This window comes from Pezoporus flaviventris, unplaced genomic scaffold (assembly GCF_033815535.1).
Source record: "Pezoporus flaviventris isolate CSIRO_AGI_PZ_B2104156 unplaced genomic scaffold, CSIRO_AGI_Pfla_v1 ptg000035l, whole genome shotgun sequence".
Classification (NCBI taxonomy): domain Eukaryota; kingdom Metazoa; phylum Chordata; class Aves; order Psittaciformes; family Psittacidae; genus Pezoporus; species Pezoporus flaviventris.
Genome location: NW_026892583.1, coordinates 3,285,616 through 3,305,618, shown reverse-complemented (window position 1 = coordinate 3,305,618; position 20,003 = coordinate 3,285,616). Strand labels below are relative to the sequence as shown.

Sequence of the window (20,003 nt, the reverse complement as noted above, 5' to 3'; positions counted from 1 at the left end):
CAGTGGGTTTGTTTGCTCTGGGTACTTTATTTCTTTCCTGTAAAAAGGGGAAAAGGAAGGTATGCTTCTGACGCAGCTGAGAATAGAACAGATGCTAGGCCAGGGTTCTGTTAAAGAACAAAGAGAGGTCTTTTGGCTGGATTGCTGAGATTGCTTCTTTCCCTCAGATAAAACTAAAGCCTCATAGAAATAGAAACCCCAGAGATCAGACAGTCGGTGTTGTGAAGCATCATAAGGACTTCTTTTCAAAATAAGTGCTACTTATAATTACTTAGTAACATGGCAACGTTAACTACTGTTGCCAGAATATTATCCTTAAACAATTTGCAGTCTTCAAGGGCAGGCAACAAGTAAGTTCTTATTGATGGTTCTGATGCTCTAATGCTTTCCACTCGTCTTCTCTAGAATTAAATTGTAGGAAAGGTATGGTTTTACCAAACTGATTGCAGTTTGAAAGGCTTCAGTGTTTTTTTTTTTTTTCTGAAGCTTTTATTCCTAACTGATTTTGTCTGTCACCAAAAGCCATAGACTAGCGTGTAAGTCAGTCTTTAAGAAATGCCTGCAAAAGAACATGTAGTGTCCATGTTCATCTGACCCTTGAGATCAAGAAGTAAAGGGAATTTCTCTCATATTTTAGGAAGAGAATTTAAAGCTGCTTGGCTGTTATAGTTCCTTTATGGTCTGTTACGGAAGCTTCAATATAAGACAATACTTCGGATATACAGGGCCAGAGTTAGTCATGGGTAGGCTGAAATTCCTCCTGTAGTGAAATGCAGACTCTCATTCAAGCTAACTTCTTTCCTAAAGAAGCATTTGGTAAACGTTTACACATTGCTGAAATGAAGTGTTTGTAACTAATTCCGTTTAAACAGGAGACAGTATGTTTTTACTGAAGATGGTGCAGCACTGGAACAGGTTGCCTGGAGAGGTTTTGGATTCTCCATGTGTGGAGGTAGTGGACACCTGACTGGATGTGGTCCTTTGGCAGCCTTCTCTAGTTGACCCTGCTTTATGCAGGGAGGTTTGACTAGATGATCTTCAGAGATCCCTTTGAACCTCAGCAGTTCCTTTTTTGTATGAGGCTGGGAAGATGCTGACAGGTATGGACAGAATAAAATGGAGCTGCTACCCTTTTGACCTAGTTACAAGAGGAAATAGTAGAATGGAAAGTAAGTCGTGAGCATGTGGAGTAAGATCGTGTACAGCACTGTCTGCAGTAGTCATACACAAAGTGCGTGTTGGTGTATCTGCATCTCTGAGATCTAGAGAATGGTAGCAGAATGTGTGCAGTTTCCTTTACTACAGGAACAATGGCCAGGAGGATCACAGTTTTCCAAAGTTCAGGGTGGATATGTTCCTGCTTGTTCCTTTTCTTGTTCACTTCTCAAAAGGTTTATGGTTTCTTCTGTACCTCTGAAGTATGTAGGATGCTCCCTTGTAACAAGGAAGGCTGTTGGTATTCAAAATTCTTGTTCTTGAGGTGAAGAGTGGTGGATTTGTATCCATTGAGGATTGGTCTTGGCTGTGCTTTAATACCTAATTGCTTAGCTAGGAAATTCATTGTGAAGATGATGCTTCTGACACTTTATTTCCTGAAAGATCACCACATATTTGTTTACTTTTGGAGTTCTTGTCTTCCAAGATCATAGAATCATAGAATAGTTAGGGTTGGAAAGGACCTTAAGATCATCCAGTTCCAACGCCCCTGCCATGGGCAGGGACACCTCACACTAAACCATATCACCCAAGGCCTCGTCCAACCTGGTCTTGAACGCTTCCGGGGATGGAGCATGGTCATGACTTGGAGTATTGGCCTTTTTTCTTAGGATGCTGGTGGCCTTGAAGTTGGCAGTTAATAGTGATTAGTTTGGTTTATTACATACTTGCAGAAAAAGTCAGTGCTTCCTGAAGTCTCCAGTACTAGTCTTGAAAGAATTAATTTAATGCTGGCAAATCACTCCATTTTGACACTTTTTGAAGTAGAAAAGATTGTGCTACCTACGTTGTCTGCATCAGATCCGCCTTGGACCTGCTGTCCTGTTTAGTTCAGGCTCATGTAACAAAGTCAGGCACAATATTTTATGCCCCTTGAGTTTACTTGAGGTTTTCCTTCTCTTACTTGACTAAGTAGACTGTTTTTAATGTGCTAGGATATACGCTACCCTGACTTATCAGGCAAGTCATCTAAAAGTGATTTAATGGCAGTTATTGTGGCTTTTTATAGTAAAGCCTGATGGACTGAGCACTTCAGACGCCAGGTGTTTTCAAAGCCCTTTCAAAACCAAATTCAGTACATCTTAAAGAGGCTGTTATCTGTGGCACTGTGCTCAGCTAGATAAGCCTATAGGATGCTGTTTGGATCCAGAGGCAATTTTATCCTGTCCATCTGTACTTAATGAAAGTTGAAGGAACATCCATCAATCATGAAGCAGATACAGAAATCAGTTGTCTGGCAGCTGTTTTTCTAGCTGTCTCCTTTGCTACCTTTGCCTTGCTCCTGATACATCCAAAGCTGTGGAGCTTTCCTCCACAATTTTGACTCATTCCTTTTATTTTATGTATTTCTTTCCTCAGTAGAGATTTTGCTCAATAGAACTTTTCTAGACCCTGTCTTGCCCTAATTTCTGCCACCTGCAGGGTGAGATGGGTTTCTGACATGCTTCAAGTGACCTTTTATTTGCTCAGCAACTTTCCTTGAAGAGCAGCAGAACAATATGCTTCCCTTTCCTTCCCTTTGCCACTTTTAGATTCTAAGAGTATTTCCCTCTGCACCATTAAAAACGCTAGTGGGAGAGGACAGTCCACAGCACTCAGTTCAGCATGTCAGTTTGTAACATTTCCTTTGGCCAACAGGCCAGCACCTGGAATGATCTGATGTTTCTGAACAGAAAAGATGACTTCAGTTCAGAGGGTTGAGGAATGTGATAGGAAAATGGAAGGGCCTCATTATGATTTGTCTCGGGGCTAAGCTTCAAATGAAAACGGTGCACGTAGACTTCAGGCGTTTTCTCTTTTCTCTGCATTGTATCCTCTTATGGAATTCCTTGACTCAGTTGCAGTGCTGTGACCTAACTTGGATTTTGGAATTTGGCATTAATCATGACTGATACTTTGCTCATTTTCTTCTACTTCTTCCCTATTTTCTATTCTTTATACCCTGATAGGAGCAAGTAGATGCAGAGAAGTTCAGCTTTTTCCATGTAGGGCTAGTTGATAGGCAGAGCCAAGCAGTTATTGTGAATGCTGTCAGGACAAAGTAACTTCTTGTACTTGTAAACTTTGTGGTATTTTTTAAGCTATAATATTGGTTAAACATTGTGTTAATTTACCCTTTTTAATTTTCTTGGAATTGTTGCTGCTGGTTTTGTGCCTTTTCCTTTCAATGATACAAGCTGAGGACATGAAAATGTTTCTGTTAATCAGAGCTTCTGTGATTACTACATTTGGGAGTAATAACTGACAATCTCAAAGGCCTTTCTCAGGAAAGGTGATTAATTGCATTATATGTGTTCATAATAGCTGATTTTCCATAGTTGGTATGAAGTCATCTCTCACATTTGAACTTCATAAATGAGAGATGATGCTCGATCAGTGCTTGATACCTAGCATTGATTTCCTGTAAAATGGTGTTAATGAACTCTCCACTCAGCAGTTGTTGGGAATTTCCTTTTTTTTTTCCTTTGAGATGAAAGGGGTGGGCTTTTTGTTTCCATTTTTTGTCCCCATTTTCACCTGTCTGACCAGCTGCTGACTCTTTCTCTTTCTCTCCTGCTTTCAATGCATCTTGGGTAGAATTGTGGAACAAGCACCAGGAAGTGAAAAAGCAAAAAGCTTTGGAAAAAACGAGTAAGGAATTTAAAAACCATAGAAACTGACTCCTCCAGCCTCCCCATAACTGCCAACTCCCCAGGTGCAGGGTGAGCTTGCATCTCTGGCACACAGTTTTTATACCCACCACAACAAAGGGCTACCAAGAAAGCCTGTGTTATAGAGGAGACCAAACCGATCTGTTTGCCCTGGGGAAATTGTGTTGAAATGTATCTTCTTCTTTTTTTTTTTTCTTTTTTCCTTTTTCTTTTCTTTTTTTCCTCCCCTGAATGTTGCCTTCTTCAAAGAAGGGGAAGCAGATATTCTGCATCCTCATCATATCAGATATATATGAAGGATTTTAAGATACTCCTTCTCCTTTCTTAAAAGTTCAAGACCCTTTTTGCTTAACAAGTCTTTGACATGAATAGATTGATTTAATGTTACTGGTGTGAAGAATTCTCTGTTCTTGCAAGCCATGGGATAACAAATTTTGTTTCCTGGCATCAATCATGAACAGTTTAGGACCACAGTCAGTCTGCAAAAAGAAATACTTTTGAGGGGGAGAGAGAAGGTGTATGTGAAGAATTGTATTTAGTATAACAGACTCATTATAAGGAATCAACCTAATTTTGGTTTTTATATGCTATATTAAAGGAGTTATTATGAAGTATTATTAAGGCTGTTTGCAGAGTGGAAATAGTAGCCTAAATCTACACAAATTTTACCATCTACTGAAATATGTTGTTGAATAAATCATTGACTATATATTACCTGCAGGTATAGTACAAGGGTTTGCTCTTTTGGTTATTGCTGTTGTGAGTAAGCACATATGACAGGACGGTAGCTAGTTTATAACAACCGTGATGTGGTAGGTGTTTCCTAACAGAAGTGTAGTTTCTACTTTGCAGAGCTGGTGCCTCTTTTACAGGCTGAAGGTTTGGGAGGATTAATAGCTAAGATGAATGGGTGAAAATTCCTGACGTTCTGACTTGGCCTGGATTTGCTGCCTTAGTTTTAGGCTTCTCAGGTACATACTTCAGTTAAGTACAAATGAGCACCTGGAGCTAGTTCAGAGAGAATGACGAAAATGGGGCAGCTCTGCAGTACAGCTTACCACATGTGATTTGCTTTCTGCTAAAGCAGGAGTGTGTGTGGGACACACATAGCACATGCATGCCCCTACTCACCCAAACTGGGCCTTTCGGGTAGGTGCCTACTTTGGGAGTGATAAATTGAGGTTTAGGTGTTTTATATGTATTGGACATAACAACTCCATAAAGAAGGGAAGGGAAGGTTTGTAAGTGCCTATAAATCTAGAGTGACAACGATGTGATTGTGGTTATTGTGCTCCTTGAACTCAGTTACCACTGTTGCCCCACTGTCAAGTCCCTGAGCTGCTTCATTCAGTTGCACTTGCTTTAAAAGTCAAATTGCCAGAAATATATCTGAATTATGTGTTTGGACAGGGAGCTCTTAAATTGCTAAAACCAGACAGCTGCAGTTTAGTATTTCTGTGGTAGCAATGAGATGTAAAACTTCTGTCTGCATCATTATTCAGAACTAGAAATGGTGGCCTTTCAAGTGAGTGCAAGTAAACCTCTAGAGGTGAGCAATGTATATTATTGGAATATATTTGAATATTGGAATATATTGGAAAATTAGATTCCAAATTCTTAGAAAGGATACTTTTAGTTATTTTCCTTTTTTTCTTGTAAATTTGGTTTATACTTTCTCTTTGTTAGAATCTTTGATGATTTGATTTACAGTAACTAAGATACGGATTTAGAGGCAGAATACTATAACAAATGAAGAACACTTTCTGTAAAACACTTCAAATGGAGAATTGATGGTCGAGTAGTAAGTTGGTATGGTCTGCACAGCCCGCTTATGGCTTTGCTATTCATGAGTTTACATACCATCTCAAATTCACTCCCACAAATCTTTGTATATTATCCTTCTCTCTCTCTCTCCTCCCTTCCCTTTTTCTTTCCTTTTCGCTGTCTTACCCTCTCTAATATTACATATAATACAAACATGCTCATAATTTCCAGGTTGTTGTGATCAGTGGCTTAGTTTGCTTAGAAATACTGGATATAGTCATGGGTATATAATACAAATATTGCAGCTGCTGATCATGTCTTCCTGTTACTGAATAGTTGGCAGATATGGATATGGCAGAAGTGTTGCATTCAGCCTCTTCCCCTCTCTGAGAGTAGTGACATTCTGTGTGCAGTCTATAACACATTCTTTCTTTGCCTCGTTATTTAGCTCGTTCAGTGCTTATCCAAGTTTCTTTTCAGGCTCTACCTATCCATCATTCTCTTTTCCTTCTGCCATCCCATCAGAGGACAATAGATGATGTGATTCTAGAACTGCATGGGCAATTGAACATAAAGTTCTCTGTCCTTGTTCCCTTTCTTTGTTTCGGATCGGCGGGTTAATGAATGCATGACTTAATGCTTGCTGATTCCCTCTGTCACTACTGACCTATGTGACTGTCAACTCTGGAGAGCCATTTGTTAATGTAATTGGGGAGTGTTGTGAAGTACAGCATCATCCAAGCTTCTGCCTCGACATTCTTACTGGTGTAACACCAATTGTGACTTCTTAAGTCGTTTCCTTGTGTTGCCTGATTGGAGATAGTTGCTGCAGGCAACCTAACAAACTCAGTCCAAGACTTGGAGCAAATTAGCTGTTTTGATTTTAGGTGTCCTTTATTTTACCAAGAATAAAGGAAGTGGCTTCCTAGAGTTGAATGGCATGCTCTGCATGGTTTTTTATTTTTTAACTGGAAGCTACTTGACCTTTGTGTGTCCTGTTTTCTCTCTTGAATGACTAACAAGGTACTGTTTAGTGATAGTCATTCCTGGACTATGCCTTTGGAGTATTCAAATTCGAATTAACATTTAAAGAATGGCAGATGTGTCCTGCTGGCCTTGTTGTTCACAGTACCAAGGAATAAGAAAAAGTAATTAAATCCAAGGAATGAGAAACCAAATTGGTTTTCTTGGTACTGTTCCTGCTTTCAGTCTGTCATCTGCTTTCTGCCGTAGTGTTCTTTTTTGGTACAGTAATGGTTTACTTTTTCCTTTGTTCAGGGCCAGAAGGTGTGAAACATTTTGATTTGGGAGAAACAGATGAGAAGAAATCCCAAATCAGTGCAGACAGTGGCCTCAGTTTGGCCTCAGGTTCTCAGGTCAGTGGTTCCTATGCTTGCTTTATTTATGTGGTAAGGGAAAGGATTTGACTTCTCAGGTCTGAGAAATCTTGACAGGCTCATTATGTAAAATGCCTTCCCCATTTCATGGTTTGGATGTTAGATTGGATATTAGGAAGCATTTCTTCACAGAGAGGGTGCTCAGGCATTGGCACAAGCTGCCCAGGGTAGTGGTGGAGTCACTGTCCCTGGAAATGTCCAAAAACTGTAGATGTAGATGAAGCTACATAAAAACGTGTAGATGAGGCCCTCAGTGACATGATTTAGGGGTGGGCTTGGCAATGCTGGGGTAATGGTTGGACTTTATGATCTTAAAGGTCTTTTCCAACCTGGCTGATTCTATGATTCTATGACCCCGTGATCTTTCTGACATGCAGGCAGCAGTTTTCAGTGTGGCTGGCTAATTAAACCAAGGGAGCGTAAGGAGTGTGATTCAAGACCCAGAGGAATGGGATATTCTCTCCCTATGATAAAAACTAACGTGGCTTTTCTTCCTGTCCTGTGTATTGCTTGCAGAAGAGTGATTTCGACTCTCTTCCCGGCGGAGGACCAGCAGTTATGGTCCGAAGTACAAGCCAGGATTCTGAAGTCAGCACAGTGGTAGGATGTGGCCAAAGTGAAATCTTAAGTCATTGCTTGCTAAAGTGGGGGAGGATCCTTCATGCCTACATTCTGTGTGGTATGGCTGCACACTGTCATGCATGCATAACGTATGTCTGTTCCTTCTTCATATCTCTGGGCGTGTGGCAAGCATGGGTGTCAGAACATAGTGCTTTGTTAACAGATTGCATCCTTCATATTTGGTGCTTGTTGCTGTTACATATTCCTACGTATTAGTGTATTTATGGAACTGGGGGATTGCAGTAATTCTATAAATATGCCTTAGTTGTGTATAAACCATCTATAAAGACTAATGTTTAAATTGAGAGCAAAAAAAGAACAAACTTTCTGATGTATTACCTTAAAGTACTTGAATCATATCAAATGATGTCTGCTTGCTTTCTGATCAAGTATAGGCCCTAGAGGGAAAGGTTGCACCAAATGCATTCAGTAAAAAGAGAATGAGCCTTCTCCCTACCACATGTTTTTCGACACAGATTATTCCAGGGACAAAACCCAAGGAACTGTCCTTTTTGTTGTTTTCCATCTCTCAAACCTGCTGCATACCTGTGAATGTCTGGCTTTCCAGGATCTTTTCTCAGCCTGTCAACAGGAATAATACTTTGATTGTCTTTCTCCAGTGAACACCGTATTCTACTGGATACTGCACCAGATAGAAGAGGTGTCTAGAAGAGCAGGTTAATACTCAAGTATGCCCTCCTCTGAGCTCAAAAAGTTCCAACACAAAAATTAAAGCAGAGGAAATTCCACCTGAACACAAGAAAACACTTTTTTTAGTTTGAGGGTCATCAAAACATTGTAGCTGTTTGCCCAGAGATACTGCGGATTCTCCATCTGTGGAGGCTTTACTAACCTGACTACACATGGTCCTCAGCAACGTACTCTCGTTGACCCTGCTTGAGCAGGGGGGGCTTGTCTGTAGGTGATCTTAACGGATCCCTTCCAATCTAGACTGTTCGAAGCAGTTCTTCCAATCTAAACAGCCCCTTCCTAAAAGGGCTGAGTCTCTCTTCACCTTTTTCTGCAGAGTAGGATTTGATAAAAGATGTTACTGAAGGAGAAAAGGCAAACGTGGCCTTCTGTTGTACTGCTTCTTGTTTTGTGCAGGAAGAAGAAACATTTTACATTTTTTTTTCTCTCTTCAGTGTCTTGTCTATTGAAGGTAACTGCTTTATTTTTCTCCACAGGTTAGTAACAGTTCTGGAGAGACATTAGGAGCAGACAGTGACTTGAGCAGCAATGCTGGTGATGGCCCCAGTGTAGAAAACGGTGGCAATTTGGCCGGATCCAGAGGCACTGTGTCAGACAGTGAAATAGAGACAAACTCTGCTACCAGCTCCATCTTTGTAAGGGCATTGAGACTTCCCTCTTTTATTTTTATGTATTGTTTTTGTTTGGTTGTTTGCTTTTAATTATATCTATTTTTATTTAATCTCTTATTTCCAGTAATCACTTCAGTGTGTGTGCATGTATAGAAGAGGATCTCTGATTCTCTTCTACAGGTTAATCGGCAGTGATTTACACTATTTAAATGCTAAAGATGTAATTTTATATGCATCCATGTACCTTTCTTCTTTTTCCGTGCAATACATGGCTCTGAGAATAGTAGATTCACATCTTGCATGTTACAGGCTTTAGCAATATCTAGTTCCCCCTCATTCTGTATTTTTCTCAAGCACATTGAATTGCCTTTCAGAGGCAAAGCAACATCAATGGTAGGGGGGTTGGAACTTGATGATCTTAAGGTCCTTTCCAACCCTAACTATTCTGTGATTCAATGAGCGCTGTTCGACTGTACCTAAATAAAGAGGGACAGATTCCCTGTTTCTTAGGAGCAGCTGTTTGATACAGGAAAGGGATGACCTGATATAGGTTCAGAAGCTGTTTGAAGCGTAATCATAACTTTTAAATACTCTCAAGTGTATTACTGTGCTCTTTGAACAGAGTGATTTGTTTTGTGAATGTTCATGGGAGAAGCATCCATGAAGTGAAGCTTGCAAACACTGAGCACAACAAAGGCCTGCAGGAAACAGTCCTGCAGAGCAACGAGTTAAATTGTCTGATGCCTCTTGTGTTATATTCAGGCAAAGTCTCACAACATGAAGCAGAGTGTGAAGGACAGCAAAGGCAGCACTCCAGGGAGAGCTCCAGAGGATGGAAACCAACGTGTCTATCTCTATGAAGGACTTTTGGGTAAACTATTTACTTTGTGCTTGGACAGGGTGTTTTAGACTGAAGTTCAGGTGGAGCCATGTGTGGGGCAGACTGGAATTTTACATTCCCAGGGACTGTTTTTAAGTACTTAGTGTTGCCTATGCTGTTAGAATAGGAGGATGCATGAGGCCATTCAGAGTAAAACCAAAGTTTTGCTGCAGAGATTGAATAAGCATATGAGGAGATGGGTGTGAGTGGTGTACTTTGCATAGAATGTAGTTTCTCCAAGTCTCTTGCTGGTTTTGCATATAAATTCTTTCAGCTGTTGGAAAAAGGGTTGAAGAACTTATTTAGCTAAGCATGAGAGGTTAGAAATATCACTGATCTTGAAAAAAAGATCCTTCAGCTTAAGTCATTGAACAGAATACATTTGAATGCTAATGGCCTTTGAGTGTATCCTTGGATTAGGAGTATATTGACTTTTTGCAATGTATTTCATCTGTACTTGCTGTTAATCAAGAGCTCTCTCTTCCTGTGTTTTTCATCCTTTCCACTTACTGTTCCTACCTGCTTCAAATGCTGCAGGTAGGGATAAAGGATCTGTCTGGGACCAGTTAGAGGATGCTGCAATGGAAACCTTCTCTATGAGTAATAATCTTATCTTTCCACTTCTCTCTATGTTTGCTGTGATCTGTGTGTGTGTGAGATACTCCTGTCTCCCTCGGGCAGTGCAAACAGTATATGAAAGAAGATACGTTCCTTAAAGAATAGAGATGAGAGGAACTTTTGTGTAAGGGCTTGAAAAGATTATGCTATGAATTAGCATGGGACAGATGTCTTCTCTTTTATGTGTTTTTAAACCACAATATCAGTTGTGATATTGGTTGTGGTTTAAAAGTAACCTTTTTTTTTAAAAGGATTACTTGTGTGTTGACTTGTGGTATTTTCAAGGAGTGGGAAGGAACAGGAATTCAAGTACTTAGCTGGAGTAAGTGGAATAAATGCTCATTTTTTGTATACATTGTACAGGCAAAGAACGTTCAACTCTGTGGGACCAGATGCAGTTCTGGGAAGATGCCTTTTTGGATGCCGTGATGTTAGAGAGGGAAGGAATGGGGATGGACCAGGGACCTCAGGAGATGATTGACAGGTAAAGTTCTTTAGTAGACCTCTTTCCTCCTCATTGCACTGGGGCTGAAATAGTATAAAAATTGATAACATACTAAGTTAAATTCTGCTGAACATATTACTGTCACTTTGTAAACCTTGTCACTTTTCCTCACTGTTCCTAAGTGAGTGTTTTGTCTGTTGGCTGGTATCTCCTGATACTGAAATCGTGTCTTCAGTTGCAACATGTATATTTTTTAACTCTTGTGGAGAGGTGATACTTCATGAGAAATGAGTAATGTAAGCACAATCACAGTATGAACGGATGGAATAGGCTAGATCAGTAGTAAAGCAAGAGATTTGTGTGGCAGGATGACTATATTCTGGAATAAAGGAAGATGATCAGTGTGTTGACATAAAGTGAGAGAATGAAATGTCTTTAGCAACTGCATCTTGAGTTGTCTCAAAATGCAAAGTCACTGACAGGTGTTTTTACTGCACAGTTTGTAGTTAAAAGAAACAAAAAGCCAAAGAGGGAACCGCTCTCTAGAAATATCCATGTGGTTGCTTAAAGCTAGGCTACTTTTAGGATGCTGAACTTCACTACCTGTTTGCTTTTTTCCACCCCCTTAGCTCTGGTCATTCCCTGCTCCATCTGCCACCTGCAGCTGTACTGACTGCACCTTTGAATCTCTAACTATTCTATGATTCTATGCTATCGTGTAACATGGCATCTGGAAGCCAAAACAGGAGCTTGTGATAGTTTGAAAACTGTTTTTTTCCACCATCTACTGGTAGCTTTCTGGAAAAAGAGAGTGCCTATGTACTTCCTTCATCAGTTCACTCCTGCCTTGCAGCTGTATTTAAGCTCTGAAGGCGGGTAGCTCTTGTAGTGAGCTTCATGTTCCTCTTCTGGCAGGTGTAATTGTCATGGAGCTGTGACTGATCCAGGAAATGGATAAGCCCAGTGGATTACTGAGAGCTTTCCAACTGAGCAGATGTTATGTACTTCAACCAGTTAATAATTAATGGAAATGTTTAATTAACGATCTCAGTGGTTTACTGGAAAATGCCCATTCGGCTTTGTGTTTTATTTGCCATACACTTTACAAATAGTGCTCTATTTGTAAATATCTAATCATTTATATCATGATATACTTGTAAATATCTAATTCACCAAAGCACACTGCTAGTGCCTTTGAGTCTGTTTCAGATCTAGCTCTTCTTGCAGGTATCTTTCCCTGGGAGAACATGATCGAAAGCGTTTGGAGGATGATGAGGACCGCTTGTTGGCCACACTGCTGCATAATATGATTGCTTATATGCTTATGATAAAGGTGACTCCTTTCTCTTTAACAGATCACTGCTCAGATGTAAGCAGAATATTTTGTTGTTGTCTTGAAACTATGCATCTTTGTCCATGGAGCTCAGAACAGTGAAGTAAAAAAGAATGTTCTAAGCATCTCCTAATCTTAACAAAAAAATGGAGATTCTTTGAGAGATCTTGTCTGAGTTTATGCAGTTCTATGCCTACGTTCTATGCCATGGGTATGCATATACCTTGCCTTTAAAATAGAAGTGTATTATTTTTACCAGTAACCTTAGTAGCCGTTCTTCTTTTTAATAGTATGAGTTAGAAATTAAATAGAGAGCATCTTCTAATCTGATTTCCTCACAGCTGCAAATTCCAAACATGGGCAGATTGTGAATTTGTGTATCAGTAACTTAACATGAAATTTGCTGTTTCTGGTAAGCAACCCACTTTCTCATTCAGTGGGCTGTCTGTATGCACCTTAATGCTGCAGGTGGCTACTTACAATATATTTCTTTTAGTCTGAATGATTTGTTAGGTAGTCCAAACCGTCCCTCAAAGTCACTTGAAGATCCGTCTCCTAAAATTCTTGCTACATTTAGATCCAGCTTAGGTGCATTGATTTTGCCTGTAGCAGATAGCGCAACAGTTTTCAGAGCATCTTCAGAGATGCTCAAGAGTGAGGATGGGATGAAGAACTGGGCAAAACAAGGGGTGTGGGGTGGTTTTGTTGTTGGTTGGAGGGATTTTTTTGTTGTTGTCATGGTTACTTATCCTCCCTGCTCCACACTATCAGTCTTGGGATAGAAAGTGGTGGATCTAGAATTCAGTGCATGTTATTTGTATGTAGGATTTTTCTTTTTAAGCAGTTAGCATGAAAGCTTTAAGAGGCTAAAGACTGTACCCAAGGTATCTTACCTTAGGGCAGCTTCTAGTAGAAACTGCAAGTTGGAAGGCCTTCTATTACTAGAGAGGTGAATTCTGAGCTGTAAAGGGAAGCATAATCCTCCAAACCCAACACCTTGGTATATAATTAATTTTCTTGGTTTGGGGTAGCAAAACCTAGCAGTTTTTACCTAAAAATTCCTGAAAAATGGAATGTTTTCTTTCAACTGCAAAGGACTCTTGTCAAAGGAAGAAAGGAGTTTGAGTTTGTTTTCTATGCTCCATAGCATTAAGCCATAATCACAATAGGATTAAAAAGAATGCCCAATCCATCTTGAAGTCAGCACCCAAGCATGAGTTTACTGTCTTGAAGCCTTTAGTATCCATGGCTGATGTTCATAATAGCCTTTTGAAAGTGCTCCTGAGGCAGAAATGTTTTGCTCTGAGCTTCTCTGCAGCTCGTCTTAGGAGGATCCAGCTGCTGTTTGGGGACTATTTGCAATTGTTTGTTAGAGCCCTGGCCTAGGACTGGGAAACAGATCATGAAAGACTGAGAATTGTCAAAGATATCATGCCTCTGTGTCAGTATTTCTTGTGCTGAGGGCTGCATAGTTGACTAAATCAACTCTTTGCAGAGGAAGAGGTGGAGAAGCTAGCCTGGCAGGTAGCACTCATCATGTAAGTGGCAACATGGAGAACTGAGGCTTTTGATGTCAGTTGTTGGAAGTGCAGGTAGTGGCATTGATGCTCTTGTGCAAGACTAAGGCAGGAAATCTGTTGTGCACAGTATCAGTTGTTTAATAGCTGGGAAAATTAGTGTGTGCACAGCTTGTGCTTGTACAGCTGGACTAAAGAGATCCTAGCATGACTGAGCTGCGGAGCAGTTGTTTTGCTGCCTTAGCAATGGAAAACGAGATACGTTGATTTTGGTAGATAGGAGGTGGCACCTGTGAGTAGAGAAGACTCTGTAACTGTCTTGCTGTTTGCCCTCTAGGTGAACAAGAATGATATTAGGAAAAAGGTGCGTCGTCTGATGGGGAAGTCACATATTGGCTTGGTGCACAGCCAGCAAATAAATGATATTCTAGACAAACTGGCCAATCTGGTAAGTGAACAGGGATGTATCTGTGGGAGCTACAGTGGAGGAAAAAGATTATCTCAAAATTAATCTAAAAATGCTCTGCAACACTCATTTAAACATATTACAAATAATTAAATTGAATTATTAAATTCTGCCTTCAAATGAATAGAATAAAGACTGTAATTGTATCCCCTGTTTATAATATTATGCAGTTATCAATTGGAACTGCAATGTAAGTATGTATAAACATGTGTACCACAGCTCTATGTTTTCTTAATACCACTTTTGAGGGTGAGAACCATTATTCTCACTATGACTGTAACAAGCGTTTAGTCTTCCATTGGTTTCCAGGTCATTATAAGACTTGTAGCTATCAGTTTCTGTATAAGACTGTTTCTGCTGTCTGCTGCCGTAGAATCATAGAATAGTCAGGGTTGGAAAGGACCTTAAGATCATCAAGTTCCAACCCCCCTGCCATGGGCAGGGACACCTCACACTAAACCATGTCACCCAAGGCTCTCTCCAACCTGGTCTTGAACACTGCCAGGGATGGAGCATTCACAACTTCCTCGGGCAACCCATTCCAGTGCCTCACCACCCTAACAGGAAAGAACTTCTTTCTTATATCCAATCTAAACTTCCCCTGTTTAAGTTTTAACCCGTTACCCCTTGTCCTGTCACTACAGTCCCTAATGAAGAGTCCCTCTCCAGCATCCCTATAGGCCCCCTTCAGATACTGGAAGACTCCTATGAGGTCTCCGCGCAGCCTTCTCTTCTCCAGGCTGAACAGCCCCAACTTTCTCAGCCTATCTTCATACAGGAGGTGCTCCAGTCCCCTGATCATCCTTGTGGCCTCCTCTGGACTTGTTCCAACAGTTCTATGTCCTTTTTATGTTGAGGACACCAGAACTGCACACAATACTCCAAGTGAAGTTTCACGAGAGCAGAGTAGAGGGGCAGGATCACCTCCAGAATAAACCTTGCATCCTATAATGCTCATTAAGAAGTCAGGCTAACACTTAAGTTAATAAAACTAGCCAGCTTTTAATACCGCCATCACTAGGGTGGATGCAAGTTAGGCCCTTTGAAAGCTAATTTTTCAAGGTGCTTTTACATTTGGAACTTAGTTTTATGCACAGAAAGGACACAAAATGATCTTCCAATTATTTTTGAAAAAGCAGACCAGTTTACTGCAATGTTAGTATAACCCAGACACCTCAATACCCCATGCTGAGTATGGTACCAGTGTGAATATTGTAAGCTGTGATGACTGCGAGTCATGCTTGTTGAAACTAAACTTACGGGAGCATTTTGCTTAAGGCTTTGTCCAAAATTGCCTGAAGTCAGCTGTGTTAAAAATACTTGTTTTTTTTGTTAAGTTGTTGAAAATGCTTGTAACGTCACCTGATGGACTTTTTTTGCAGTAGATCAGGAGAAATTGGTTTCAAAGTTCATTAACGATTGCATATTTTTGTCCTAGAATGGACGGGAACTCCCTGTGAGACCCAGTGGCAGCCGCCACATCAAGAAGCAGACTTTTGTAGTACATGCTGGGACAGACACAACTGGAGACATATTTTTCATGGAGGTAGAGACAAGAATAATATCAATGCAAGTAGTAGCATTCAGTAAATAATATTAGAAGTCTTATATAGTATTTTGTGCTCCCAGGTATGTGATGATTGCATTGTGCTGAGAAGCAACATTGGGACTGTATATGAACGTTGGTGGTATGAAAAGCTCATCAACATGACTTACTGTCCCAAAACAAAAGTGCTGTGCCTCTGGCGGAGGAATGGTCAGGAGACACAGCTGAACAAGTTCTACACAAAGAAGGTAGGCGTCTTGTTTAATACACGCAATACTGAGGGAAAACAAACAAATCCTGGGTGTGTTATATTCCATGTTTAATCAGAAAATAGCATTCTCTCTCCAGCACTGGTTACTGGGCTGCAGTGGCTGTTAAACAGCACTGGCATCTGAAGCTGGCATTAGGCCTTGTCCTTTACCTGAGGACAGTAGTACCGCAGGATGTAATTTAACACCTTACATGTGTAGCTTTTATTTCGTTTTTTTGGTTAGAAGAAGGAAAGCAGCATTAAATACTGAGTAAATTCCTACATTCTCTGCTAATATGAAAGCCCTTTTCTTCTCCTTATCGTTAATTGCAAATCTAAAGAAGTAGTTTAAACTTGCTAGGAAAACTCTTAGAACTCAGTAACTGCTCCACAATGACCAGCAAACAAAAGGTGGAGATTTGTAAATGCAAGTATTATATTAAAAGGTTATTACCTTGAGGTATATAAAGGGATTAGAATTCTGCTTCAGAAAATTCCTTTCACACAGACCAGGTCATTGTAACGCAGGTCTGAATATGAAGGGAAGGAGGACAAAAGCAGTGTGCTACACAAGTTACTTGGAAAATTAATTGGATTTATCTTGGGTTTCAGATAGAAAATCTTAAACTTTTACTCAGAGATTATGGCTTAACTATTATTTGATACTACAGAGGTGTGCTGGGGGGAAGATGAATAGATCATTTCCATATGGAAAGTCATGTGAATAACAAAAAAATAGGTTATATGAGCATGACCAGTAACATTGATTGCTGGAAGCTAAAAGGGAGTGTTTGTGATACTGTTTTAAGGCTTTTTCTACAATAGGAACCGAGTAAACTTGGTTAGATTACTCATGGGCATGTACTAAGCCACAAACACTTCACTAGCTTGTGCTATGAAATGATATGAAAGACTTTCCGTGTCATCTTGAGAAATAAACACCATCGAGTAATTAGCTGTGGTTGAACTTCTATAGGCTTTTGTTCATTATGCACCACAAGGGGCTTTTCTTTTTGTAAAACCTTTGAATCTTGCTATTCTTTTTTCCTTAGTAATTTAAAAAATAACATTGTATCACTCTTCTTTTATACATTAGTGTCGGGAATTATACTACTGTGTGAAGGATAGTATGGAGCGAGCAGCAGCAAGACAGCAAAGCATTAAACCAGGTACAAGATTTTGCTTGTTGGAAACACCAGAAATATTTCTTGTATTAATAACTACTTTGAACATAATCTCCTTTTACTTGGAAATCTCAGGGCAGTTTGGTACATCTGTGTGTATGTAGCATCTTAAGTGTTCAACACTGAGCTAGCTGTTGGAGCTTGGAAGAGCTATCATTTTCTTCCTGCTACTGTTTATTCAGTTTAATTGGAGGAGGAGGATGAAAGACTGGATTTTCACTGAGTGTAGAGGAGGAAAAAGTGTCTTTGAAAGCTGTATTAAGAATTGGATAGTAATGTAATATTAAAAATGTGTTTGAAAGCCATTCTCCAGTGGTTCTGCACAAAGGATAATTTTCTAAAAGTAATTGTAAGAAAGCATCTTCTAACTGAACAGAATGATGCTAAAGAAAGTAGGTGAAAGTACCTAGATTGTCATCTATTAATGTCCTCTATTAAATTGTCATTGTTGTAACCATATTGACTTTTTCATTACTGAAAGAATAAAACAATGCTATACAAAATCACCAAGCTCACATGTACTTAAGACTGTGCTGTCTGTGGTATCGTGTGATTGCAGTGTCTTACCATGCAGAAATGAAATAAGGCCTTTAAAATGAACAAACAAAACCCCAATATGAACTAAATAAATATAGATTGAGATGACATCCATGTCCCTTCATGTAACCAGGATGAACTTTGTTATGATACTTAAAAACCTAGTGGTTCTCAGCATGCTGTCATTAGTGAGAGGACTCTTACTTCAGTGCTCGCTGCTATTCTTAGCAGTGTCCTCTTGCTATGCACATCGAATGGAAATCATGTTTTTATTGATTTATATTTCTTTTCCCCATGCCATGACTTGGCTGACTGCTTTTTATTCTTTCTCTCTCTTTCTCTGGATATTTTTGTTTGTTTGGGGTTTTTTTCTTTGATTATTTTTATTACCATCCCAGGCCCTGAGTTGGGTGGTGAGTTCCCTGTGCAGGATATGAAAACGGGTGAAGGAGGTCTTCTTCAGGTCACACTGGAAGGAATTAACCTGAAATTTATGCACAGTCAGGTACGAGGGAAATCTATGAGAAGACTGTGAGCATGAAGCTTTTTGCAGCACGCCTGCGTTTGTGTTTCCTCTTCCCAGAGTATCAGCAAGGCCAAGTGATAGCCTGATGGGGGTAAAAAAGCATATGTATGTTTACACACAAACACATGTGCATATATAAATACATATATATAATGTGTGTAAAAATATACTGAAATTAAATATCCTCAGGAAAGTTGTAATCAACTGAAGAAAAGCATGGATACAGGCTTCAAGTTACTGTTTGTGGTGATTTGAATTGTCTAAGCACGGAACAAATGGTAGCCAGTATATCAGGGGACAGAAAAGGTGATCATAAGTAATCTAAAGTGCCATGATGTATCGCACTGTGAACATATCCTGATGCCGTAAGTGGTGAACCTTAAAGCGACTGAATATTGCAGGTACAGTGTTGAAATTTGCAAAATCATCTGTAGAATTTAGTATGAAAATAAAATGGAGAAGTGGCTCTTGCTGTAATTCACAAAAATGAGTGGGCACAGAGGAAACACGACTAGAACTGTTATTTCTTCCTTTCTCTGGATGTTGTTTCTGTTGCTTCCTTTGATCCTTGTTTTTTATTTTGCTTTGTGTTTTTTTGTTTTGCTTATGATATTAAATGCATGTTATGCTAGACAGTAGAATCAGTTTTTAGGGGGGAGAGAGAGAATGTGTGTGTGTGAGAGAAAAAAAGCTTCTGTTAGTCCTCTGTGGAGTGCTTTTTCCTTTCCTCCTGACTAGACTTTTCTCCCCACACAAGCTTTGTTCTTTGAGGATACATCAGTGTAGATCCCACTGGAAGTGCACGTGCATCTCAAACACACATGCTCAGAATCTTTAATACTTCTCCCAAGGTCACAGCAGCACCATGTGTCTCTTGAGTTTGTATGTGCCAGTATAAGGAGTGCAGAGTTGTGAACCTCCAGTTTCCTTCTAATCTATTACCAAGGTAGAACCTGGACTACAGCTGAGCTGCTGTAGTATTTCAAGCCTACTTCCTGACTTAGTTGTAGATTTTAACTTTTTATTGGATCTGCTGAAGTTTGAAGAAGTGCAAGAGGAACTCATTGGTAGTACATGATGAATTTTTAGAGTCATTGGAAATGTCAGTCTAAAGCCTCTGAAAATTAAACCCTGGTCTTGAAGCAACAGTTTGATATCATTAGAGATGGATGTACTAGAAATTGCTTTGTCCTGAGGTAAGGACACACCACAGGGGATATTCTGTTTGTTCCTCCTTTTTTAGCTTCTTCCAGAAGTCAAAAATGATGTTGAGCTCAAACAGTTCATCTCTTGAACAGTTTATGGACATAAGTCTTTTTCATAAACGAACAAGCAGGCACATATACTTTTGCACTTAGAAAAGACATATAAGAAGGTAGCCATATCATCATGGTTTCTTAAGTGCAACAGGCTTCATCACAAGGCAAAAACACTCAGTGTTAAACACATAATGAGCACACATGCATCTGTCCAAAGGAAAAACTCCAAATCCTAGAACATACCTTTGTTCTTAAAGTCTTTTTTTTTTCCCTGAAAGACTGGAATAACATTCTGAAATAAACTTTAGGGAAATCCAATACTGATTGTTAGGAGCATCACCAGTTGAATTGTGTACCACAGATACTGAGTCCCATGCTACCACACACACTCAGAGAGTTCTAGCTTTACCATATCCTTCCTTGCAGAAAAGAGTGCTCTGATTTGCTGTCTGTGATGAAAAGGACAGTCTGA

At 39.8% G+C, this 20,003-nt stretch overlaps 1 protein-coding gene across 23 annotated transcripts in view; it reads left to right on the top strand.

Moving 5' to 3' along the window:
• Positions 1-20,003, top strand: part of MADD (MAP kinase activating death domain) — a 55,394-nt gene that overhangs the window by 23,534 nt on the left and 11,857 nt on the right. For 11 of the 23 annotated variants that reach the window (XM_061462135.1, XM_061462133.1, XM_061462122.1 and 8 more), the window contains 13 exons: positions 3,793-3,846; positions 6,909-7,006; positions 7,544-7,627; positions 8,836-8,994; positions 9,733-9,841; positions 10,388-10,450; positions 10,832-10,952; positions 12,141-12,246; positions 14,101-14,211; positions 15,668-15,775; positions 15,859-16,023; positions 17,122-17,194; positions 18,145-18,251. In XM_061462135.1, coding sequence (XP_061318119.1) covers positions 3,793-3,846; positions 6,909-7,006; positions 7,544-7,627; positions 8,836-8,994; positions 9,733-9,841; positions 10,388-10,450; positions 10,832-10,952; positions 12,141-12,246; positions 14,101-14,211; positions 15,668-15,775; positions 15,859-16,023; positions 17,122-17,194; positions 18,145-18,251 — 1,358 coding nt within the window. The remainder of the gene's footprint in view (positions 1-3,792; positions 3,847-6,908; positions 7,007-7,543; positions 7,628-8,835; positions 8,995-9,732; positions 9,842-10,387; positions 10,451-10,831; positions 10,953-12,140; positions 12,247-14,100; positions 14,212-15,667; positions 15,776-15,858; positions 16,024-17,121; positions 17,195-18,144; positions 18,252-20,003) is intronic. The other 12 variants (XM_061462138.1, XM_061462134.1, XM_061462128.1 and 9 more) reach the window with 3 other exon arrangements.